The 26,857-nt window shown below is 42.9% G+C and overlaps 1 protein-coding gene across 1 annotated transcript in view; it reads left to right on the top strand.

Annotated features, from left to right (window-relative positions):
* The window catches only part of FLT1 (fms related receptor tyrosine kinase 1), a 173,145-nt gene that overhangs the window by 83,310 nt on the left and 62,978 nt on the right, over positions 1–26,857 (top strand). The window contains exons 12-14 of the mRNA XM_030882597.2: positions 7,564–7,672; positions 13,851–14,159; positions 18,690–18,836. Of these exons, the coding sequence (XP_030738457.1) occupies positions 7,564–7,672; positions 13,851–14,159; positions 18,690–18,836 (565 nt within the window). The remainder of the gene's footprint in view (positions 1–7,563; positions 7,673–13,850; positions 14,160–18,689; positions 18,837–26,857) is intronic.

Genomic DNA, 26,857 nt, shown 5'->3' with positions numbered 1-26,857 from the left:
CAAACTGGTCCACATCAGTGGTTCTCAACTCTGGCTGCACAGTAGTCTACTTTACCAATTATAATTACATGTGAATCCTTAGCGTGGAGCCCAGGGTTCACAGAAGAAGCTCCCTGGGAGATTCTAGCATAACCAGAACTGAGAACCTCTGACATAAATAAAGGGAGAGGTCAGTAAGCAAAAGCTAGCACAAAACTTTAGGCTAAAATGGAATGTTTCCATTTCACAAAATATCTTGTTTTCCCCTCTGTTTTCGCACGGGCGAAGCCTAAGTTGGGGTGTACAAACACACACAGTGTATCGGATTCCCTGACTGAAGAAAGGCAAATCAGAACCACCATGAGATATCACCTCACACCTGTCAGAATGGCTATTGTGAGAAAGACAAGAAATAACAAATGTTGGTGAGGGTGTGCAGACCCCCTTGTGCGCTATTGGTGGGGATATAATTGGTGCAGCCACTATGGAAAGCAGTGTGGGGGTTCCTTTAAAAATTAAAAATATAACTACCATATGATTCAGCAATTCCACTTCTGGGTATTTGTCTGAAGAAGACAAAAACACTAACTCAAAAGATATAGGTACCCCTGTGTTCACTGCAGTATTATTCACAACAGCCAAGATATGGAAACAACCTAGGTGTCCATCGACAGATGAATGGATGCAGAAAATGTGGTCTGTATACGCAGTGGAATATTATTCAGCCATAAAAAAGAAGGAAAGCTTGCCATTTGTGACAACATGGACAGACCTTAAGGGCATTATGCTAAATGAAATAAGTCCGACAGAGAAAGACAGATACTGTGTGATCTCACATATATGTGGACGAAAACAAATAAACAAGAAAACAAGCTCATAGATTGGTGGTTGCCAGAGGCAGGAGGTAGGCAAGATGGATGAGGGGGGTTAAGAGGTACAAACTTCCAATTCCTATAACATATAGATAAGCCATTGGGACGCCATATACAGCACTGCGACGATAGTTAATACTGCTGAATTGCACACTTAAAAGTTGCTAAGAGACTAGATCTTAAAAATTCCCATCACAAGAAAGAAAAACCTTTGTACTACGTGTGGTGATGGGTGTTAACTAGACATAGTGTAGTGATCATTTTGCAATACATACAAATGTTGAAGCTAATATAATGTTGTCAGTTATGCTCAGTTTAAAAAAGTTTCCCTGACCTAGTCAGGGTCTAGGAGCGTCTTTTCTGCTCTTGGACATATTTTCTCCACTCCCTTAACCTCAACACTAGCTGATACCTGTGTCTGAGCAGATCTCAGACCTGGTGGTTTTCTTCTCTGTCGAATCAGTGAAAAATGCAGCTCCAAAATCTGCTATTATCAGGCACAGGGGTAGTGATGCTTTAAGAAGGGGGGGAAAAAACCCATATCAAATCACCCCTTGCTAGAATATCTACTTCTACATGCATATCTTGATTTGGAGTAGTCTGTTAATATGGGTGTTATCTCCTTAAGTGTGGTCATGCTTATTTATCTGTTCAGCTATATTTGCATTTGAAAGCAACAAAATAGATGGCATCATTCTCCGCATAGGACTTCATAATAACAAATAACATCTGAATTCTTCCTGATGGAAAACTTTTGGACATACGCTTATGTCAACATCATTCTTTGGTGGGCCAGAGTGGCTATCTCCATTTTAAAGATAAGAAAAACTGAGGTGATAAGATGACTAACTCCAAGTCACGCAACTTAAAAGTGGCACGTGAGAAGCTCAAACCCAAGTCTTCATTGCCAAAACCCAGGGCTCTGCCAACTAAGCCAATACAGAAATTAGTTAAGATGGTGATGGCTTGCACGATAATATCAGCGATCACTTGTCAAGGATTCAGGAAAAGTTTTTCTAACCACTGCAGTAAGGTGTGGGTGGCTTACAGTTCTTTTTCTCAAATGCAAACAAACTGTAGTTTAAAACATTCCAAGATGTGTAGCTATTGATGAGACAGCAGTTTAATGAAATACTTAGAAAAGAGAACACTCTGTAAACTCGAAAGTTTGAGTGACACTACATTTTTGAAAAAAAAAGCAAATTGCCTCAGAGTAGAAAGCAAGTTAGTTGTCACAAAGTACTAGGTAATTTCAAGATGCCCTTGACCGTGCCGATTCATTTTGCCTTTCCCTGACCCTATCAGATGCTTGTACTGTTAACTGCTGGATATTAAAACACGAATTTATGAGCTTAATTCCAAAGAACTTCTAGTCCGGTTTGTGGTATTCTAGCCACAAAAAAACATACGACAGAAAATAGAAAATGAAAAAGCTAGGTTATGTTTCTGATTAGCCTGAACCATGAAGTAGCTACCTGCCTCCATGACAAAACCTGGGTGAGATAAAGAATCTTCCCTGATTTTTTCCATGTGTGATTGAAACAAATTTATTGTCTTGTAATTCTGTAGTTACACCAGGTTTTTAAACAGAGACCCCCCAGACACAATTGGCCCTTTGGCCATCCAACCTGCAGAGCATGGGTTAAGGTCTGCCCTTTCTACTGTGTGTAACCACGTGCAAATCAGTTCACCTCTCTGAACCTGAGTTCTCTCCTCCAAAAAATGGAGCTCCTAACACATGACCTGTCTCGTTTGCCTGTTATCAAGATGATTGTCTTATATTCCCTAATGCAATCCCCCAAATTGATTGTGAACATATGCAGTAAAGACTAGTTATTAAACAATTGTGTTGAAAAACCTTTAATACTCCTTCTATACGAAGTGTGTGTATACACACACACACACATATCCTAGTAGTGACTGTAACAAATTAGACTTTGAGTTATTAATTTCATGTCCTAAATTTAGAAGACTTTACTAATTTTGCTTTTAGCATCTATTAATATATCTTTGTGTGTGAAAAACGTCTTTCAGATGACAGACGGAAGTTTTGCCATCTCAGAATTCTTTGCATTGTTATTTCCTTTACAATTAAAACTGCTTTTCTTTTCTGTTCAAGTAAAGAAAGCAAATGAAAGTCCCAGCTTAGAGCACACAGATGCTCTTCCCCAGTCATATAGTCGGCATGCCCGGGACCCTGCTCCAGCCATCAGTGGAGCGAGGTCCTGCTCGAGCACCTGCTGCCTTTCAGGGACTTGCTTCCCCCCGTGCCCCACCCCCCTGTTGTGTTTTGTTTTGTTTAACCCAAGGAAGGGTGCACGAGACAATAAAATTCAGTCTCCTTATGGCCAGGTTTTGGCCCAGATCTGTGAGAAGTGAAGTCATCAATTGGAGTTGCTAACGGCAAACATGGAGCTCTGGTATGGTTTCAGTGGGTTTGCCAGACTTTGTAGACTTGGGGCAGGAAGTAGAAGGAGCCCTGTGTTAGGAAAAATTACACAGGAAATGCGTTTCACAGCATTAATTCTGTGAGGCTGGAGGATCATGACAATGTAACATCTTAGCAGCGTCTCCATTGAAATCGTTTTGAGGTTTCATTGAGAAATGTGTGTGCCGTAAAAGACACGTCCATGACCGAAGCATGAATGCCTCATCCCGGGAGTGCAGCCTGGGTTCCGCTCTCCCACCCACTCCCCGACCTTGTCTACCTTCTCACGTTCTACTTCCCATCAGTTGGCTCAAATGCACCACCCCAGGATCATTTTAGATTCTTCCCTGACCTTTACATATCTGCTTTTATTTCTCCCTGAAACACTTCAAAGGAAACTGTAATAGAAACATCCGAGAATAAAATCCATATATAGGTCTTTTTTAAAGGCAGGTGCTGGAAATTAGGCTGAATTACACATCATCCCATCCATTCTGTTCCATGAGGTTCAAACCACATTCCAGTAGTGAATCACTAACGCTTAGCGAAAGGGAAGGAAGGAAGGAGAATGAATAACTTCCAAATTTACAGTACCTGACGACAGTGTTCACCAGCGTTCCTGGGTCATACAGAAGAACCCAGAGAACGGATTTGAAGGGTCTGTTTCTAATATCTTAATCCTTGAGGTCCTCGCAGGGAAAACAGAGGCACCCAAAGTGTGGGTTCAGAACTAAAAAAAACTGTGGCAAATGGAAACTAATTCTAGAATGGATACAAGCAGACAGCCTTGGGAATTTCTTTTGGTGTACCTTATAAAATATATGATGATAATTTCAAACATATGCTACAACTCAACTTCTTGAGTTTGAAATACTTTCTCTTTTCAAGTGCTAAGTTGATATTTGCTGTTCCAACTGTTACGTTATTTCCATTTTTTCCCTCTTGAAACAATAGTATTTGGTCATGACCGCCGGGGATCACATCTGTCCCCTTAACCCAAGAGACTCCTGTCCTGTGAGAAGTTCTCTTGTGTCCAAACTACACCCACCTCCAGCTCACACTTGACCTCCCTTTTCTGACTCTATAGTTCATACAAGTGTCATAGTTTTTTCATGAAAATATTTTAATTTATAGCTTAAAAATATACTCTAGAAAAATAAAAGTCCTCTAGAAATCAGATCATTTTGAATAACGTTGCTCACAGGACGTAGGTTCCATCTTATTTTAAAACGTTCTTCTCTAATTATAACTTGTCCATTATCAATCATATTTTCAAACCATGTAACACTGTATCAGCTTGCAACTTGTATAAAATACTAAAAAAACAGGATTTCTGTACACAGTAGCATTGAGCTTGTCGTGACCATGTCTGCTCATTAAAGGAGGTATTCTCGAGAGAAAATCCCGACTCAAGGCAGAGACAACTCTACCGATAGATCTGTACTATTAGATTTAAAGGGTTTGAAGGCGGCAAGCAGCAATTTCGTGTAGATTAAGAGCACAGGCACTGGTGTCAGACAGACCTGGGCATAATCGTTGCTCGGGGCTGTCTGTGGTACCATGGATCTTTGAGTGAATCAGTTTAAAACCTCAGTTGCCTCTTGTGTAGAACAAGTAATACACCCACGTCACTGGGCTCCGGGGAGGATTAATTAAATGAGGTACTGCCTCACACACTGGCGCACAGCAAGGGTAACATAGAGGTACCCAGAAACAAAGAAATAATGTAAGCTCCCATCAATGTCATTTTCTAGTTCAATTTTAATAGAAACTTTGGAGAGGTGAGTTCTGGGGCAGGCTCTACTGGGGGTAAGGTGTCAGTCTTGGAAGAGGTCATTCAGGCAAAAGAAGAGATTCAGATGCATCTGTTATCTCCATGGTTCGTGTGGCCTGGATTCACTTCACTTCTGTGGACCTCAGTTTTATTCTGATTATACAGAAATCCTGAGCTATCTGTTTTCGCAGTGTTGTAAAATGGCTACAGCCCTCCCCTGGTTGCCTGCACAGGCCCTAAATATGGCGAATGCGCACATCTGAATTGATTGCCCTTGGCACGAAACCCAGTTCTGGTTCTCAGTTGCCCCGCTCTCAGTGAAATCAAAATAATTTTAAAAGAAATCCAGATGCACCTTTCAGGTCATCATTGTTCATCATTTCAGATGTTCAAGCCAAACAGAAATGAGTTGTTCACGTACTTATTGAGCAGCAATACATCTGAGAATCTAAATAAGGCTCTGCTGAGGCCCTTTAGGATAAACACTGAGCGCTAACTTCGTAAGGAAAGCTGTGCTTGAGCTGAGAGGCAAACAGCAGAGGGGCTGTGAGGTCTCCACGACTGCTCCTCTTCTGACCCTGTTCATGCTGCTTTCAGGCACCTGAGCTCGTCTCCTGAGAAAATTCCAGGAGTCAGAGTCTCACTTGGTGATCTCTCTTGTCCTTCCACCTGTCACCTACAAGCTTCTCTTCTAGCTACTTTTTCCTCCACAACTCTGAAGTGGTGGGTGCAATAATTAAACAGCCATCCAGAATTTTTGTATTCCCCGCCTCCTGTAATGATTAGTAATCAAAATAGAGAAAGAGACACCTGAGCTCTCTCCACTGGTTATTTGCTTTGGTGAGAGTCTTTCTCTGTAAGAGAGAGAATAATATATACTTGGGCTTCAAGTAGGGAAATTCTTTCCTGTGACCTAGAAGTAGTACTTCACGTTAAGAATAAGGGTCGTGTCATACTCCCCTCCGTCCCCTTTACAACGTCTGGGTGATGCCTTAACAAATAATCAGTATCTGCTACATTGGATGAAAATGCCACGAATCGCAGACACTCATTTCCCAGAATTCCAGTAATACACAGAGGGTATGTGGGTACATGTAATTAAACAGATCTAACAAACAGAAAAGGTATCATGAAATATCAACTGTACCGTAGTGGAAATTACAGAGAATTTGGAGCAATGAAGTTGCTGGCTAAAAAAACTACGAATATATTTTTTAGGCTTCCTGATCTGTAAAGACAGACATACTTTCATTTCTCGTAAGGGATATGAGAATACGAGTAAAGTGCCTACCGCATAACTTAGCAACTTAGAAAAATGTTAGGACCCTTTGTAGAATTTGTGTTACTATCTTAGAAAGCCCGCTGTCACAGTTCAGCCTCTCTGTATGTATCACGTTAACCTGTAAGTGACCGGATCGTTCTCCTCCAGCCAGGACACCCCATTAGTCTGGAAGCATCAGCACAGCCTCTACAATTTCAGGGCTTATGACCAGTTCTTTGTGTCCTAGGAGATAGGCTGCAACGATTTATAAGTAACTGGATCAACCTTTTTTGTAATTTTAAATATGAAAAACTTACTAGCTGTTTCATTTTTTTTTTCATGTATAGCATGCATTACTTTTTTGAAAGGTTGGGTTAAATTTTAAAATTCTCAACAATTCATTTCATACTGCTAATTTTTATCTTTAAAAGAAGACAGCCATGCAAATCTTTAAGCTGTATAAATTTGTGGTTCTTTTTTTTTTTTTGAGACATTACTTTTCGCAACATCATAGTTTGGAAAGTGCTTTCAAGTTCACATAGCTTTGACTCCTCCTGCCTCGTTATGGGCTCATCTGCCCAAGAGCAGCACTAAACCCTAGAGAAGCGACGTTGCCGTGTGAATCCATGATTTATATCTTCATTTTCTAGAGGAGGGATTGACAGCCTGAGAAATTAAGTAATTTACAAACACCCGCGAGAGCCTCAGGGAGTTTCCGCCCCTCCCTCTGCGTCATTAGGGCTGCAGTGCCGCGGCCCAGAAAAGAAATGGTTCAGCAGCCTTTCTCCTCTGTCTGTGCTCCCTTAACACACCGCTTACAGAACCAGACGGCAAAGAAGGCTCCTGTGACCAAGTGGCGTTCGTGATCACAGGTCATCCAAACAAAAGGGAAGGCCTGGACCTCCCCCTCTCGTTGGCGTGGCCCTGACCACCTCATAGGGTAGGACGTGCTGTCCCGCATCTGGGCTTCGGGTCTGTAATTGTTACGCCAGCAGCACGAGATAAATAAGCCTGAAGCCCTCATATGAGTCGGATGTCATAGCCCCCGGTCTCCTGAGGACCTGCTTTCCTGTTGTTTTTCCATTCTTGCTGAGGGCTCGGCGAGGGGAGAGTTTCTGGTAACCACCACGTGTGCAGTTCTACCTCTGTTGAGGCAATGGAATAGCCGGATCATGTCCCCCTCAGAAATATCTCAGGGGGTGTCCAGTGGCTCTTCCTCCTGTCGCTGAAGTTGCCTTTTCTTTTGCAGACGGCTAGCACCTTGGCTGTGGCCGACTCTAGAATTTCTGGAATCTACAGTTGCATGGCTGCCAATAAAGTAGGGACTGTGGAAAGAAACATAAACTTTTACATCACAGGTAAGCCACGTGTCCTATATTCACGAAGACAGCCCAGGGACCTCAAGTCTCTCTTGCAGTCTTTTGTGCTTTGAGTGCACTTGAGTGACTTTTATTTTTTAAAAAAACATTCCATAGACCTGTCCAGCTTTGAGTACCTTCATCCTTGCTCTCAGGAATAGTTTTCCACAGCATCATGGGGTCATTGGGTCTCCTGAAGGGTTATTTCCCTGAATTCCCTTTTAGAGCTGTTTGTCTGCGTCTCTTTCCTGGGCTTGATTGTGAATCTGGGATCTTGTCGTGTTCCTTTTTGAACACCCTAGAGTCCCCAGCACAGGGCCTGGCACACAGTGGGTGTTCAGTAACAGTCAAGGAAACCAATTCTAATACATGGGATGACATCTTTGTAACCCAAGAGGCGAACTGTTTCACAACTTTTTTTTAAATTGATGTTATCGTTGATTTACAGTGTTGTGTTAATTTCTGCTGTACAGCAAATGTTTCACAACTGAATTTCAGCTTTTTGGCACACGAGGCTCTCCTAAAGAAATCTGAAGCTGAGCTTGGTTGATCATTCTTAGTGTGCTGTTTTTTTGGTAGCATTTCAGAATTTTTAACCTTAAATATGATGGTGTCTGCAAATCTTATAACTTCCAAGGGACACAAATGGCACTCCCTACGTCCCTCCATGGGTACAGGAAGGAAGGAAGTAGCTCAAAGTATAAAAACAATTGCCTGGCTCCACACTCCCCCAATATTCTGAAAAAACCTGGGCAGTTGGCCAACTCTCTGGAAACTTCGCACTGCCTGGGGCAGGCTGTGGCAGTTGCCTTGAGTTCTCCAGAAAGAAATAGGTATGTCCAATTGCATGAGAAGTATGGGTTGCCAGGTCACAGGGAGCCTTCTGGCACGTTAGCTGACCCTCAGAGAAGCTGTACCAGGGGAGAGATCCGTGGGTAGGTGCTCACAGAATGTCAGAGCCAGAAGAGACTTCTAGGGGCTATAATTCGACATGATAGCCCTGCATTTTCCAGATGAGGAAATGCGGTTGAGAGAGGTGGAGGGGCACACGGGAGAGCCTCTGAAAACCAAGTCAGTCCCTATACCCTCAATATTCGAGAAGCGGAGATAAAATCATCTTTGCGTTCATTCCAAATAGGAAAAGCCCTTTATTTAGAGAAGGATTCAGAGAGCAGTTTCACACAGACTGATTCTTTCTTTAATCAACCTCAGATGATTTAGACTAATTAAGTCCAAAGGTTTGTGTTGTCCTTTATATCTGGGGGGCAACAAGGCCACTGTCTCTGTGATTTTAGAGTACAAAAGAGTGAGCCTTTCCTGTTCTATTCTTAACATTCAATACGTTTGTACAAGTTTAATGAGCACCAACTATTAAACAGGACAGTTCAACTCTGTGTTGAGCATTCAAAGAGATAGCAAGGAGGCCCTGTCTTTCTAGGAAGACGGTTTGAACGCTGTGGACACAAAGAAGAAATGTTACCTGTATCCTAGTATCAAAAGGAATGAGCAGAAGTAACGTGACAGATGCTAGCCAATGCCAAGCCAATTCCACCAATAAAAGTATGTCAGCCACATACATAATTTAACATTTTCTAGTGACCATTTTTTTTAAAGTAAAAAGAAAAAGGTGAAATTCATTTTATTTCACCTAACAGATCCCATGTTATCATTTTAACACATCATCAGTATTTTTTAAAATATTACATCCCTTCGGTTTTAAAAATCAGGGTTGAAATAAGATAAAACTAACTGGATGAAATTCAGTTCAGTCACACTGACCATACTTTCAAGGCTCAGTAGCCACAGGTAGCCCTGTATTGTAGAGTGTTGCTCTAAGCCTCTGAGAAGGAAGCGGGACTTGAGGTAGTCCTGTGGGTACAAAGAATCCATAGAAAGAAGAGGACAGGCTGGCCCTGGCATTTTCAGAATCGAGGCGAGAAGACCAACAGAGGCCCACAGACTATACGTCTAACCACTTACAAGTTCTGAATCACGTGAACAAGCTGTGAAATATGTTGTAGCCTCTGGTGGACAAAGATACTTTCACGGTGACCTGGAAAGTCAGGCACAAACCTAGAGTTCCGGGACTGCACAGAGTGTGACGGTGCCTGACGGTGCAGGAGAAGCCCACCCCCGGCTCACCCTGCTTCTCCTTCCACTCCGGGCTCGGCCCTCACGGTAAGGGGCCCTATCCTCCTGGGGATGATCTCCCCAGGCCACACCTCCAAACTCTGTCCACCCCTCCCCCAAACAGTCTCCCTGGGCCCTGTCAGTGTGCAGACCGCCCAGCAGTCTGACCTCAGGAGGACAGACAGAGCGAAGGGGGAAGAGGTCTGAGACAGTCTGGAAGCAGACTTGGGACCATCTTTACAGGGAATTCTGGGGCCCCAGGGGCCCCCACGAAAGATAAAGAGTGGGGATAGCATAGGCTCTGTGTGGGCAGCCCCCCCCCACCCGCTAGACTCTCTCCATTGTGGGGAGGGGTACAGCCTGAACAGAGAGCCCCCTTGCCTCGGTCTGAAGGGAGTACTGGGAGAGGATGCCCTGACTGAGGGCACGCCCTGCTCGTTTCCCTCACCATACGAGTCCCAGGAAGGTTCATCGATGCCCATTATTCACTGCAGCACCAACATCCAGCCCACCCCTCCCCCGAGTGCTTCATGGCTCCGGCCTGTATCTGTGCACAGCATGGCTGCTGCAAGGGCCCCAGCTGATACGGCTGACCACCTGCGGAACTCAGGCAGCAGTCCCCCTTCGCCTCCCACCATATCGTCCAGTTTATAACCACGGGGTGCTTGAGACCTTTCCTCATCCATTGAAAGGAGCGATGGGAATTCTATTTCCAACATACCTAACTCGAAGCTCACGACATTTTTCCTCCAGAAATTTCATCTTAAAACTGAGCACAAACTCATCCAATCAAGTCCCCCTTGCCCGGAACGTAATTCTCCTAAATGCTTTGCTCCCTGTTTTGAAAAATTCTAGTCTTGATGGGTAATCATAGATTACTTACATTCATTACTTCTACAACTCTTCTCTTTTTCTTACTCAAACCTCTGTCATGAGATTTCGCCTCACTAGAGATGAGACTAAATATTCTTTAGGAATGTTGCACCTTCCATGACGATTTTCTGAAAAATGAATGTATATTTGTTCCATGCTTATACTCGACCTAGTGCAGGTCGTGCTTTAAAAGAGCTGTCTAAAATTGAACTGCTCAAAATCAAAAGATCTAGAATTGGATCTGTACTGATCCTCATTTTAATCATGCTGCCCCTTCTCTAAAATACAACAGAGCTGCCTTCTGAACTGATGTGAACCAGTTTGCTATGGCCATTAGCATCCTCCACAGCTTCTACTCCAACTCTGCCATTCACTTGTCCATAGTATCTATTTGAAAGGAGCCAAACTTTCTAGTCACCACTCACTTTCTTTTTAGAGAATGCTGTTTCTGTTCTCTAGTTGAGGTAAAGCCTTTATTTCCACCTGACAAAGGAGATACCTTTCATCCTTTTAATGTCTATGCTTGTCTCTTTCATGAACTTAATTCACACGTTTGATCCAATCAAGTCAAGATGTCCACCCCCAGGTGTGCACCTCTGTAAATACATTACCCTTTCACCTAACCCTGGGTGGGATGTCTCCTGAGCAAGGGTGGCGTCTTCTCCACCACATCTCCTAAGACGCCGTGGATGTGATTATGTGCTGGATGGATGAGTGTTAGTTGGTGCTACTGAAGCCTGGGCTGAATCTGCAACAGAGGCTTAAGTGTGGGAAGATTTCTTGTTTTCATTTTGAGAGTTAGAAGGCAATGCTTTCTTTGGTCTGTTTTTGTACTCAGGCTAAAAAAAAAAAAAAATCGACATGAATTAAGGGAAAAATCCCCCTGGATTCATTACCTAGTTTAGGACATCTTATTTATCACCTTCCATGGATCAGAAAAGAATAGTGCAGGGGCTGTACTGAGAAATAGATCATTTCTAAGTACCATCTGACAACATAAACCAAATCAGCCTCCTAACAGTGTCCCCGTATGAGAAACGGATTCGATTCTTTTCTTTTCCTCTGTGTGTGTTTTTGCTGTTCTGTTGGCACTCAGCATGACTCTGGGTGTGTTAGCAATTACTGAGGGTGAAACAGGAACAGCGCTGCCTTATCTCCCTGGTTTCCCAGTGTCACTAAATGCATTTTATTTTGAGATTCCTGGTGGTGCTTGGCAAAGATAAACAAAATCTTCCACCAGGAAACCTGTGAGCTATTTCCACAGGAAGTTTCAAATCACTAAAGTAAATAGAAACTCTCTACATGATCTCAGTGGTGTTACTTGGGACCCACTTGGGTTCTGACTACCAGGATGGGACTTCGTAAATGGAAGCCTACTGTCTTTTCAGAAATAATATGATTGCAACCAGTGCACAAGACTTCTGCCCTAGTATCTGGGTAAAAGTTGATGGCTAATGTTTAACTCCTCATGCTTGGAAAGTGTCCCAAGTATAAAAAGATGCTGAATTAGAGGGGCTATTTCTGACACCTTATTGTTATGTAAAAAACTATGGTCAGCTGCTTCTGCCTCTTCTGGCACATTCTTAGGTTTTCATTTTAAAAGCAGGAAAACTTCCACTGGCCTCCTCTCTCTCCAGTCATTGACAGCTTCGTAAACCACTGCTACCCCCCGGCTCCCAAAGAAATACTTTGGCATTTCTTCAGACGTGACACTTTATAATAAAGCCAGAGCCCAGAAAAATCAGAAAAACAAGCAAAGTGAGATTTAGGAAAGAGTTGATATGATATCTAATTTTGGACTATTGTCCCCTTAAGGTTTAAAGGTTTCTTTATAGCTTTGTGTGCAAAGGATAATAATAATAATAGCATAACATAGCGCTTTTCATCTTCAAAGTTCTTTGTGAAATGTTGGCCCCAGTTCTTTGCTCAAGTACAGATATGCCGCTAGTAACAAGCGATGGGAGGGTTTTGAGAGCAGGCCAGTTCAGGGCTAGTAACAACCAATGGTATTCTAAAAATCATCTGGTGAGATGGTCCAAAAGGAGACTAAGGAACTCTCAGTGCAGAAGCTAAATGATGGTCCAGGTTAAGAAAGCTGAGGAGGGGAGCTCGTGAGCTGTGGCTAGAGGCGCCAAGAAGATGGAGAAGAAGGTTACCTGGGAATGACATTGGAGAAAATGACTTCCAATGATGCAGTCCTTTTAGGAAAATGTTTCATATGTTTTTTAAGAGCAGATTTGATTTAGAAACCTTCTGCCCCCACTTTGCAATCTAGCAACTCTTCGAGATTAGCTGTCCGCATTTTCAGAAGAAATCTTGCTCTTTGGGCTTCCCTGGTGGCGCAGTGGTTGAGAGTCCGCCTGCCGAGGCAGGGGACGCGGGTTCGTGCCCCGGTCCGGGAGGATCCCACATGCCGCGGAGCGGCTGGGCCCGTGAGCCACGGCCGCTGAGCCTGCGCGTCCGGAGCCTGTGCTCCGCAACGGGAGAGGCCACAACAGTGAGAGGCCCGCGTACCGCAAAAAAAAAAAAAAGAAATCTTGCTCTTTTATGTCTGAGTAGAGCAGTCACCATAAAAGGGGACCTGAGCAAGGACCCCTTGGCGCCAGCAAAGAGCAGGGGGAGCGATGGGCCAGCAGCAGGAGGAGGATGCCGTCAGCCCAAAGTTTAGGAGTAAAGTGTTAACTGGAGTCTCCTAGAGCAGACCTGGGACTTCCTGTTCTCACTTGTTCACAACTTAAATAAGTTTGGCTATCAAAGCACCTGTGGTTTCTAGTACAAACTCCTCTTAGAGTCCTTCCCTATTTTGCCCACTTACCAGGAGGACTTCTGCACATGATAAAGCAATGGGTTATCATCCCAAGTTGTAAAAAAAAAAAAAAAAAAAGCATTCCACTTTGAAGAGCAATTTTGAGCAAATGAGCGTACCCTCCTAATAACGTCCTATTTTGCATTTCCTGCCTCGCTTCTGACGGAACGAACTGAGCTGGTTCCTACCTGCCATGTCTGATCGTTCCCCTTTTAAAAACAAAAACCATAAATACCATCCTTTTAATGTTGATGCTGAATTTGTGTAGGAACAATCCTCAAGATCCTTGACTGTCTTAGAATGAGATATGTCCTCAGGATGAGACATTGATTTTCCTAGGCACTCAAGTCCTTTGTTCTTTTTTTCCAGATGTGCCCAATGGATTTCACGTTAACTTGGAAAAAATGCCTACGGAAGGAGAGGACCTGAAACTGTCCTGCACAGTTAACAAGTTCTTGTACAGAGACATTACCTGGATCTTGCTGCGGACAGTGAATAACCGAACCATGCAGCACAGCATCCGCAAGCAGAAAACGGCCGTCACGAAAGAGCACTCCGTGACGCTCCACCTCGTCATCAAGAACGCTTCCCTGGAAGACTCGGGCACCTATGCCTGCCGAGCCAGGAACATGTACACAGGGGAAGAAATCCTCCAGAAGAAAGAAGTGACCATTAGAGGTGAGCACTGCAACAGAAAGGCTGTTTTCTCTCGGATCTCCAAATTTAAAAGCACAAGGAATGATTGTACCTCACAAAGTAATGTAAAACATTAAAGGACTCATTACAAAGTAACAGTTGTGTCATATCATCTTGATTTATTGTCACTGTTGCTCATTTTCCGGCTCAGAGGAGAAGCTCCTCCCAAAATGAGTTTGGCCATGATAGGAGTAACATTGAGCCCCCCCCGGGACCCCCAGCTCTGGGCGCCCCGTTCAGGCTGAGGGGTCCGCTCTCTGGGGCCGACCTGGTGCACGTTTGGATTTGGAGGATCCCTGCAGTGCGTTCTCTGTGTGTTTTGCTCTTTGCTGTTTTCTCCTGCCTGATAGACAACAACTCGGGACTGATCCTTTCCTTCCACTTTAATGCCCACCTCTTTTTATGTTTATGTTTCCAAGCTGCCAAACCCGAATAATTTAAACAGATGCTGGTATCTGCCAAAGATGGACATGAATCGGTTCATTGGCCAGCTCAGAATGAGGACAGTTGAATCGGAGACTCTGACGGACCTCTGCCGGGTTTTATTCCGTACTGTTACATCTGCTTTTGATTTGTAAATAGCACCTGGATGATAGCAAGTTATAATGCTTATTTATTTGAAGATGCTTTTTTTTTTATATTAAGCACATTAATTTTAAACTGGAGCGTCTGAGATGGGCCCCAGAGGTGCAAGGTGTTGGTGTCATTCAGAGGTATTAAAGCTTTATCACAGTATGAATTACAAAAGTCCACCCAGATGAAGCCCCGTTCTCTCCTGCAATGCCAGTAGCTAGTCAACAAGTCCAGTGGGTTTTCTCCTCACTGCCTCTGAGTGGACTACACAGCCACTGACAGCACCTGAACAAAAGTGGCTCATGCCTTTGTTTTTAATATTTTTGTCCCTGGTTAAAGAACTTTATCCTGTCCAATGGATGGCATTCAGCTGTGTACCATGATCAATTTATCAAGGAAATAAAGGCTCTTGTGACCAGAGGCTTAATGCATTCTTCTAAATGTCAATCTCAAATTTGTCCATTAAAAAAAGTCCACTTTCTCCATATGCAAATTGAATAGGATTTTTTTTCCTGGGGAAAGTGACTTTTTCACCAATTTCATATGCGTTGTTCTGTTGTTTTCATTTATGATTGATCATTACATGTGACTTGCCTGAACTATTGGAAAACAAACTATAATGACCAAAATAGCCATGGCTTAGAACACAGTGGCTGGGCTGTTCAGTAGGAGGTGACAATATGACAGCTTTTCAGGCTTGGGAACTCACCAGACTGTTTCCTCCTTTAGGTAACAGACTCTGTCCCACGGCTCAACTTGTCTTTCACGTGGGAATTGCTTTTGTCAAATGTGAAGGAGTAAACAATAGCACTTTTATGGAGCCCCAAATGCTCTGAAAACAATTAGTAACCTGGAAGTTGTCAGCCCAAAGGAAAGAATAATCAATTGTATCTGGAAACTTTACCTATGGGTCTTTTGCCTGGCGTCTTTGTTCATTATAAGTCAGTGTGTTCCTTCAGGAAACTGCCTTAGTACCAGAGGACCTGGGGTGGGCGGGGCGGGAGGCTCAATTTTTACTAAAGCTGAGAAAGCAAATGAAATGGTTTAGGGAGTACTTTTGAAAAACATGGTGAAATGGACATGCAAAACCTATCCTTTCCTAGGGAGGGGAAGGGTTTAGTAGTTACAGAAGATGATTTGAAGTACTTCCGAGAGATAATTTGAAGAATTCCATAGAGAGAGTTTCAAAAAGGAAAAGAAAGGACTGGGTGGGTTTTGATTTTTGTTAGTTAGTCTTCGAGGTGTGGTGTAAGGGGAGGATAACGGGGAAATAGAGAAAGAACCAAGAGCCTGCTACGGAGAATGACTGAGATGGGGTAGAGGGTGTGAGGCTGGTTCCTCGGTCCCCTTTCCAAATGGAGAATCGGAAGTACGTATCTGTGGGACCTGGCAGATCTCTTGGGCTCGAATGCCGAGAAGTAAAAGGACCTGGTGGGGAGCAATCTTTGGCTGTTGATAACCAGCAGAAATAGTCCGTTCATTCTGATTTTCTCAGTTTGAGAGCTCCCCTTTGTTAAACTTTGGAAAGCAGCTATTTCCATCAAATAACTTAGGTTTAAAAATATGGGTTCAACGTCCCTTTCCTATTTAAAATGCCAAAGTAGATTACTATAAAGTGGGAATTGATTAAAAAACAATTCCTTGGTTGATTGGTCATTTTGAAACTTGCCAAAAATGAGAATTTTTTTTTTTTTTCCAGAAATGGGTACAAAGAAAAAAATCATCATACTGTATGTTTCAGACATGTTTATATGAACTTTGTATTTCATTGAGAATTCTCTGTTCATTCTGCAGCCTTCCGGCTGCTTCTCTCGTCTGAAGTTTGTGTAGTACAGATAGGGCCTTTGGGAGTTCTGCGTGACGTTTATGTTAAAAGAAGATGCTCTCTTTTATATAAGCATTGTTTTCAAACACACCTGTCAGGGAAGCCAAATCCTGTCTGTGTTGATGATGTTACAGTTTGTAGCCATGAAAATAATTCGGGTGTGGCAGGCCATGTATTCAGACTGCCTTCTTCTAATAAGACCTATGGACAATGATAGATTATTTTATCATATTTAATGCCTGGGAAACAGTAAATGTGCCAGAGGAAGCTATTACAAGTATAACTCAGTGAACGGGGTCTGTTCTGAGTTTTAAATGAGGTGTGTCAAAGTTGGCTGTAAAAGATGCTAAGTAGTAATATGATACTGTTCCTTATTCTCTTGTCATGTTTCACTGATATGTCTGGGGTCTTGACTGTGTAAAAATGTCAAAATTGTAATGATCGAGCATGTAAGAATTATCAAAATGGAAGATTTTGATACATGGCTGCGTTTTCAATTAGGAAAAACTATTTGACAGACTGGACAGAATGTAAACCCAGAACTGTTAAAATGGGTCTGCCGGGGGGGCGCAAGATGAGACTAGGAAGGCTACACTGAAACAGGCCGAAGGATCGTTGCTATCACTCATTTCACACTATAGTTGACGAGTTTATAAATTAGCGCTCCTTCAAGTCTGTTTTGCCTTCAGATTGCATTTTGTATAAAATGTGAAAAGACTAATGATAAGCTATGGAAATCAAAATGGAATGAGAAATCTGTCTCTCCTAACAGATAGCCACCCTGCCATGTCATGCTATGTCAACGTGTTCTCAAAGTCGTATGGTAATATACTTCTTAACCTGAGATTTCTCAATTGCTTTAATGAATGCTAATCCTGAGAGTTTCCCTGCAGGAATAAAAACAGAAAGGTTTGGGGACTCGGCAGAATCCTGCAGGGACATGGAATCAGAGCCATTGCAAGGTGTCATCTCTTAGAGCGTTGTAATCACTCCTAAGCTGCTTTCACAGTGTTAGTACAATAAGATGAGGAATGGTCAGAGAAAGCTCAGACTGTGTAATTGAAACCAGTGACGCAGAATGTGTAAGTGATGTCAAGACTATTTTGATTTGTCTTCCAGGATTTGCAACGAGTGGGGGGGGGTGGGGAAGGATGACTTGAGAGGGGGGGGAAGGTTTCAGGAGTTGTCTTTACTCTTTGATCGTGGAAGCTTGAGTTACCAATCCAGCACCTGCCCAACTAGAATGTATACGCATCAGCAGGACTGATTCCATAAAAAAAAGAGACACGTACTCACGGGGGCCTTGGGGTACTGCTGTCCCTCTGTGAGATTTTAATGTTGTAATGTATTGCATCCTAATGTATTAAATCCATTTTGTTGTACTATATTGGTTGGCATTTTATTAAAATAAATTGTATCATATTTGTATGTTTTAAGAGAAAGTAATATAAAATACAATATTTGTACTATTATATAGTGCAAAAACTACAGATCTGTGCCTCTGCCTCTTGAATTAATCCTTTGTTCGTTTGCATTTGGGAAGGGATTGGAGGAAAGAGATAATCAATAAAGCTTCAAAGTTCAAGAAATTCTCCCACTTGGTCTGCTGCTTACAGTTTAGGTTACTGACAGCTGAGTGACACAAACACGCCCTCACATGTTAGTGAAACACAAAAATACAAAATTCGATTAGCTCATTACTATAACTCTCTGTATGTGTGTAAAAACTCACTACAAGCCGATATCCAAAATCATGTCTGTTTCCTTTTTAGTTCCTAAAATATCATGCAAAATCCTTAGGTTTTAGAAAAAGCTTCTCTCAAAGAAAGGAAGGAAACTAGTTGGCCAGGCAAAAACCTTGATATTGAAATCTAAAAATACAGAGTTGAGTTCTTGATTTTCCTGTGTTCTAACGGATTTCAATTTATCGTAGTAACCTAATAAGGAGGAAGCAGTAGGCTAACCATAGAGGAGAAATTGAGGGAATAAAATATGGATGAAAACTTATAGTTGAGTTTTGCTGTTTTCCTCTCTACTTTTAAAATGTTGATATGCATCTATAATAAAAGAATAAGATTGACGAGTAATAACAATTCCCTTTCTTTATTCACTAGATCAGGAAGCACCCTACCTCCTACGAAACCTCAGTGATCACACAGTGGCTATCAGCAGTTCTATGACTTTAGATTGTCACGCTAACGGTGTCCCAGAGCCTCAGATAACCTGGTTTAAAAACAACCACAAGATACAACAAGAACCTGGTAAGAGATTTTTTTTCCCTCGTGTTTACTCTTTCTTCTCACCCTCTTCTTCCCTTAAAATTCCTGTCACCTCCTTTCAGGATGTCTGCAACTACTTGCTGATAGACCTGCAAAAATGAATTGGGTCCTGGTTCATGCTTATATCACTTCCAGTGAGGGATACTGGAGTCAGTTCTTATTACAGACCATATTCCTACCCCTACAGAAAGATCCTTCCAGAATCTGCTTTAAATCGTGCGTTCAGGGAATTCCCTGGCGGTCCAGTGGTTAGGACTGCCGGGGCCTGGGTTCGATCCCTCATTGGGGAACTAAGATCCTGCAAGTCATGCGGCAAAAAAAAAAAAAAAAAAAATCCTGCATTCAGAGAGAAATGGTAAGAGCCCCTCAGAAAATGTTTCAGTTCATCTTGACAGCAGTGAAGAGTGAGGCGTTAGTTCCTCGATTTGAGGTATAGCAGAGTTTTGAACGCCTGGCACAGATGAAGTTCAGAGTAGATTTATAGTCTCCTTAGTTCACTTTATAACAATTTCAATGATTCGGTAAAAAGAAGAATATTTTAAATTACATTTTATAATACTGGTAAAAAAATAATCTAAATTAATGGTCATGTTGATTGTCTTTCAACAAAAAAATATATTTAATACCAGCTACACTTAAATCCGCAAGTATAAACACTGTTGTGTGCCTCATGACTCCATGGTTAAATAAGAGTAAAATGAACTTAGTTATAATTTTGATTAGTAATTACATTTCTATTAAAGATAAACTTGCCATTTATTTGCAACATCCCGACAACCTAAATCAAATAACCAGTAATACGGAGTCATCCTCCAATGCGAATCCTCAAAATGAAATCTCCATTTGAGTTTGATGCACAGAAAAAGGTTGTGGTAGAGCATCTCCAATTTTAACATATCTACAAATATCTTAGAAAGGCCTTACACTAAGCAGGTCCAAAACTGATCACATCACGTGATTTTCCTCCTCTGGTACAGACAGCCTGTATCCATCATCCACAGCAGAGGTGGTCTCTCTCCTTCCCCCTCTTCCTCTAATCCATCAGGCTGAGCAGGTTGTGCCTATGAAATGTGAACTGTGTCTCAAATCCATCCTTTCCTCTGCTTTCTTCTTGTCAGTCTCCTGGTTCAGATGCTCACTGTCTATGTCCTGGACATCTGCAGGAGTCTCCCCACTGGCCTCCCTACCTCTCTTTTCTCTCTTTGCATCTGTCTTCCACACAACTAAAACGGTGCATCCCTGTTCCAAGTCTTCCACTGGCTCTCCATCACAGGACCCAGTTCAAGCATCTGACAGAGAAGGCCTTCAACAACGGGCCCTGCCTACTTCTTACAGCGAATGCTCCCCCGCCTTGAACTTTATTTACATTCTAACAATTGCCAAACTCTTGTAGATCGCGGCACACGTCATGCTGCTTCAGCCCCTATGCTTTTTTTGTTCCTGTGTCCCCTCTGCCTGGAGTACCTTCCCTTCATGGAATGCCGGCCCATCCCTTAAGACACTGGGTGTTTTCCCTCCTGAAAGCCTTACTCAACCCCTGCAAAGAGGAGGCAGGTCCTCCGCGAGTCTTTATTATCTAGGCGTATTTCTGTTCTCTCTTACTGAGTTGTTTTATAGTCACCGGTTCGTGCGAGTCTATTATCTATGCATGTTGCTACTGTCTTCCTGTATTGTATCATGAGTTCATGTGTGTGCTCTCTTCCTCTGTGTTTATCATCATATCACGGCCTCATCCTGAGTACGGTGTATCTTCATGTTATTTGTATCTTGTCCTTTTGTCCTCAAAACCTGTCATAGTGCTTGGCAACGAATCAATGTTTCGTGAATGAATGAACGGTTTTCAGAAAATCTTAGCAAGTTCACTTGGTAGCACAAATGCCTAGACTTTGGGGGAGGAGAGAGGCTGCACCATAGAATTTTTAAAGCTAAAGGGACCTTTGGAATATCTTTAGTTCCATTTGAAGAGTAGAAAATGGAGGTGCAAAGAGGTAAAGTGATTTGCCCAAGATGACACACTATTAAGAAAGGTAGTTGCGGGCTTCCCTGGTGGCGCAGTGGTTGAGAGTCCGCCTGCCGTTGCAGGGGACGCGGGTTTGTGCCCCGGTCCGGGAGGATCCCACGTGTCGCGGAGCGGCTGGGCCCGTGAGCCATGGCCGCTGGGCCTGCGCGTCCGGAGCCTGTGCTCCGCAGCGGGAGAGGCCACAGCAGTGAGAGGCCCGCGTACCGCAAAAATAAATAAATAAATAAATAAAAAAAGGAAAAGAAAGGTAGTTTCATAGAAAATTCAGCCCTTGAAGTATTCTAGCAAAATAAAAGGATGAATGAATATGTGAATAAATAATAGCTTGGGAAGCAATGTCTGTAATATGCTCCCCTTAGAGATTCAGAGTTCACATTAGTATATTAAAGACCCAAAGAAGTCCTGTACTGAAAAAATCAGGTGAACTGTGCTTTTAAGTTCTGTCTTCCCCAAACTGACTTGATCACAAAATATAATTTGTGAAATGTCGTAAAATGTTGGATGGTTCTTTGAAAATAGTAAATTTGACTTAAATTCAGTTTTTGTCCTTTGGATATGGATTCAAGAATTAGAGCTGAACCAATTTGAAAGCTCATGACTGTTCTGGGATTAGAGGGAGAGACCAGGGAGTTACTATAAATGGAAAAATATTATGAGGTGTTGGGCGGGTTTGCATCCTAGCATTGTCCTCATGGGTCAGAGAATTTGGGCGACTCACTTATCCTTACCCTCTGAGCCTGTATTTCCTTATTTATAAAACTGAGATAATACTGACCACAGAGGAATGTGGTATGGTTGCAATGAGTTAATATAACTGAGCTGACCCATAGACATGGTTTAGTAAATACTATCTTCCCACCCACCTCCTCATCTGTATAGAAATTGGCCCACGAATTGTCAGAATCTGTTGGAAGGTATCAGAGGGTTAATTGATAAGTCAGCTCAAACGTCAGACTCTAAACCTAACAAAGATGTCCTCCTCACAGCTTTCTTTGATCTTCTGAGGGCCAAAAGAAGAACATCTAAAAAGAGTTTTGTATAAATTCTTATATAAAACCTTCCCTAAATATCATTCTAATATGCTATTATTAGCATTTATTGAGTTCCGCTATACTAAACTGTCAATTTTCTCTCTCTCTGTTCCCTTTATTCACTCTTTAAAACTACTATAGTTTTTTGGGAAAGGAATTTCTTAATTTTCTGGAGATAATCTCTTTCTTACATGCATTTATATGGTATTTGTAAAGTTTCATATGTAAGACTCCCATTTGAGGGGGCAGATTCAGCAGCCAATGCAACACCCTGTATGACTGGGACCCTTTTGTCCGTGTGTGTAGATATCTTCAAAAATATCACTTCTTTTAACAAATCTCTAAGTGAAGATTACAGATAACCAAAGTGATCATCCTTAATTAACTCACTGGTTGTTCCAAAGCTGATATAGAAAAACATCAAGATCACAGGCTGAAAAAGACTGAAAACTAGCTCATTATATCCTAAGCCTTTGGAAAGCTCAACTGAGTTTTTAAAACCTGAGAATAAACTGTGCATCCTTTGGAGACTGGAGATGCATCTTTTTTTTTTTTTTAATTTGCGGTACGCTGGCGTCTCACTGTTGTGGCCCCTCCCGTTGCGGAGCACAGGCGCTGGACGCGCAGGCTCAGCGGCCATGGCTCACGGGCCCAGCCGCTCCGCGGCATGTGGGATCTTCCCAGACTGGGGCACGAACCCGCGTCCCCTGCATCGGCAGGCGGACTCTCCACCACTGCGCCACCAGGGAAGCCCGAGATGCATCTTTTTGTATGAAGCCTGGCAACTCAAAAAGAACCTATATACTGAGAGTATTTTGGTGACCTTGGATCATTGATAGGATCTGGCCCATTATCATTGTTCTTGGTAAATGACAACTTACTCGATTCCAAAGAAAACAGAGAAGAGAGTTAATGCTCTGGACAAGTGGCGATCAAACACCTGCCGAGAGAATTTAGGGGAGGGGAAATTCTTCTCTCCCTTCTCATTTCCTTTCAGGAAGACCTTTCCGTGGGGGCAGAGCCATTCTAGAGAAGAAATGCAATTTCTAGAAAGTTCTATGAAAGCCAAGTAGTAAGTTCTTGGGACAAGGGACATCAAGCAGGGACAGAAGAGGTCCTAAGCACGCAGCCCAGGGAAGCATGTGCTCAGGGGGGCAGAAGTCCCCTCCCCAGGGCACCCACGGGCGGACTCCCTACTGCCAGCCTCACAACCCAGCACACCTGCAGGCTTCCCAGGGCCTCGACTGCATGGCCCAACCCTGCTAACTGCCATCTACCCCCATGACTTCCGCCACAGCCTGCACTGGCTCGTTTTCTCCCCCAGCCTCTGGCCAGAGGAGCCTCCTTTCACATCCCAGAGCACATAATCCTTCCTTCTCTCTGATGTTCGCTTTTGTTTTTTTTTTTTTTTTTTTTTTTTTTTTTACAATCTGTGTCACGTCGTAGAGCACATCACTTAGCTGTTCTCTGGTTTGACGTGTGCCCGTTAAAACCTTTGACGATAGATATACTATCTTCATAGGTTTTCTTTATAGAAAATAATAATAAAAATGTACTGAGCACTCACCAGGTACCCAGGAACTGTTAGGAGTTTTACAAATGTCTCGTTTATTGATACTTTCCACGACTGTCATCTGAGGTAGGTACTGTTATCAGCTGCACTTCCGGGTCTCTTTTGACTTTGCACACTCTTGTTAGGTGGCCGGTACTATTGTAAGCTCTTTCCTAATGTTAGTTTGTTTACTCCTCCTAACAGTTCTATGAGGTTTGCTAAATTATCGTGCCTGTTTGACAGGCTGTGGGATGAGGAAGCAGAAACATAAGGGAAATGAGTGGCCCCAGGTCGTAGGGTTAGTGGGTAGCAGACCAAGGTTTAAACCAGAAGAGCAACTCTGAACGCAGAGCACGTGGAGCTAAACGCTAGTTCCCATCACTCAGAAGAGAACAGACACTAGTTTTAAATGACCTCGTGGGCATTAACAAGCATTTAAAGCAATGAATATTTTCTCATTTCCAACCCTTAAAGATTAAGCTATAAAAACTGTAGTTTATTTTTAAAATTTTATTTTTAAAAATGTAAAGCATAGGGCTTCCCTGGTGGCGCAGTGGTTGAGAGTCCGCCTGCCGATGCAGGGGACACGGGTTCATGCCCCGGTCCGGGAAGATCCCACATGCCGCGGAGCGGCTAGACCCGTGAGCCGTGGCCGCTGAGCCTGCGCGTCCAGAGCCTGTGCTCCGCAACGGGAGAGGCCACAACAGTGAGAGGCCCGCGTACAGTAAAAAAAAAAAAAAAAAAAAAAGTAAAGCATATTAAAATATTCAAAGCATTTTAAAGAAGTGGACATGCCATATATAAAATCAAAAATTATTCTGAACCAAAATCCAGTTAGTTTTAAAAGGTCCAGAATTCATTCCGTATCAGCCCCACAGTCTTTTATTCATTCAGGAGACATCGTTAAGGCACTATTTTGTGTCTGGTGCTGTGCAAGGCTCTGCAAATACAGCAGTGAACAAGAAAATGAAAATCTGAATAAGCAAATATCTAAGGTAATCAGGTAGTGTACGTCTTTAAGTGAACACAGCTCCTTCAGGCACCAGCCATGTGTGTCCTAACTTACTATCATCAGGACAATGGGCAGCAGAGTTAATGAGCCTAAAAATGGAATAAGGTGAATTAATAAATGGGACAGGTAGAAAATGCAGCTCCATCACAGGACTAAAAGATCTTTAATACATTAGATAATTGAAAAAATACATCCTTTGTACTTTAATTTTCCTGCTTCAACACTGAGTGTACAGTAGGTTCTCAATCATTCATTTTTAGTGGAACACAGAGAATGGAAGAGAGAGAAAGAGGAAATAAGAAAAAATACTCAAAGAGTGATAAAAGGTAGGAGAACCTCCAGATTAGACCCAAGTAAAGAACTGGGAACGATTAGGAGGGACTGAAAGGGTGCAACGTGTTGAAAGAGGGAGGTGGTTTGAGACCTATTTACTTTGAAGAGACAGGTTAAAAGAGAACAGAGCCACTAAAGTGAGTATAACATAAAGGACCAGACGTGAAAGGAAAATGTGAAATGACCAGAACCAGAGAAGCACCACGAGAGCTCTAAGTTGGAGACAGATTCCATGACAGTGGCTGCTTTGAGTATGGTTGGATTCTTAGGGGTAGACAGACAGGAAAGCTCCTTGAAGAAACATTCTTTCTGTTAGGCTAACCATTTTAAGAATTTGCACCCAGACTTGGAACAATGGAATAAAGTCACCCTGGAGAACCTCTGACTCCCCGGAGTGTCTTCATAACTCCTCCAGCCACCTGCCCAAGGGACTGGCAGTTCCCCCGAAATGATCCAAAAAGTCACCTTTCTAGCTCACACTCTTCCCAGATTCTCCAGTGAGGTCCTAAAATGTTTAAAGCTGTGACGGAGCTGAGTAAGCACAGCAAGTGGGGCTGTTGGCCACTGAGTTCGTAGTGACACTGTAAGGAATCAAGATCAGTTTGCAAAGCAGAGGTGGCAGGAGCTGGGTCCAGCTTAGGTCTACACTGATGCCTGCACAAATCGTCTCCCAGATGGGGGTACAGAGAAAACGGGGTTCCTGACAAAAGCCATTCAACTGCTGAAAAAAGTAAACCCTTCCTCTCTGAAAATATTTCAGAGAACAGAAGGCGATACTGACCTGAGATGTTTTTAGTAAAGCCCAGGAAACCATCATCGAAATTTCTAGAACAGCAAGACATTTTCAGAATATTTTAAGATTAAAGCAGTAGGGTTGGAACCACAAAGAATTTAGGAAGAATTAATTCCATCTCGAAAGAATTAATTCCGTCTCACTCTCAATGTTCCTTCCTAAGTGAGATCTTGGCCACTAGGACTATTTATCTAAGGATCTAAAAGGGGCATCTTTCCTGTCGTCACTGTGTCACTGACACCAAATATCTGTACCTGTAAGCGCATATTCAGATCAAGGTGACCTACTGTCCTAGTACCTGGGGGACAGAATTACACCTGAAGCGTCAAGTGGTTTTCATAGATCTGAGAAAGATCCTGAGGAAGAGCAGAGGAGAAAGATCAATGAGGATGTTGATGCCCCGGGATGATAAACTGACCGTCACTTTCAGGCTATTTTTGCATGATTTCCTAGAGTAATAAAATTCAGAAATGTCAATTAACCTTTTGCACTTTTCTTCCTCATGAAATGTACCCTTGTGGTGCAAAATGGATTAAGAAACATTGCAGGAAAGAAATGTATATAAACATCCCAGGTACACACAGGGCAGCACAGGGGGAGCTGAGTGGGCTGCTCTGTTTATCATTCCCATCATGCACGGAGGCAGTGTGCTCACGTGATCGGCTCATCAGCCAGTCACGTCATCCCTTCCTCTTCCCTCTGTGTCTTTAAGGTAAGGGGTTCTAGGTACCCAGACCAAGAAGGGCCAAGCTTCACTAGTAGATACCCCGGTAGCTCTTCATCCAAAACTCTTCTGCCAGAATATCTCAAGGTTTAGTTGTATCTGAGAGAGCAACGTAAGCGTGAAGGACACCCTGAACATAGCATAGAACCGAGGCTCAGCTCTTTCGTAAGGATGAACTTCCATTTAGAAGTTGAGGGGAAAGGAGTGGAATTAAGGGGGGATCGGAGCTGGGGTAATAGCAGGGAAGACAGTTCGTTGGTTGGCACTGCCAGAGTTCAGAGCTACTAGCCCAACCCAGACAAGAGGACCCCCGACCCTAACCGCAGCTCTAACCTGCTGAAAGACTGGAGAATTGCTTCCTGCGATTACTTGCTAATGCTTGGCTGGTTTGGTGGGACTGACGCATGTAGGGCAGCGGAGCTGTAGGGTTTACATCCAGAAAAGTAACCCGTGAGTAGAGGCCCGTTTTGTACTGGAAATCAGTAGAAGTTATTTATGGAGACTCAATCCTGACACCCCCAAATCTCTCTCTTGATCG

The sequence above is a fragment of the Globicephala melas genome, chromosome 18, assembly GCF_963455315.2.
Source record: "Globicephala melas chromosome 18, mGloMel1.2, whole genome shotgun sequence".
NCBI lineage: Eukaryota > Metazoa > Chordata > Mammalia > Artiodactyla > Delphinidae > Globicephala > Globicephala melas.
Note: the sequence above shows the minus strand (reverse complement) of the source record. Positions and strands in the feature narration are given on the sequence as shown.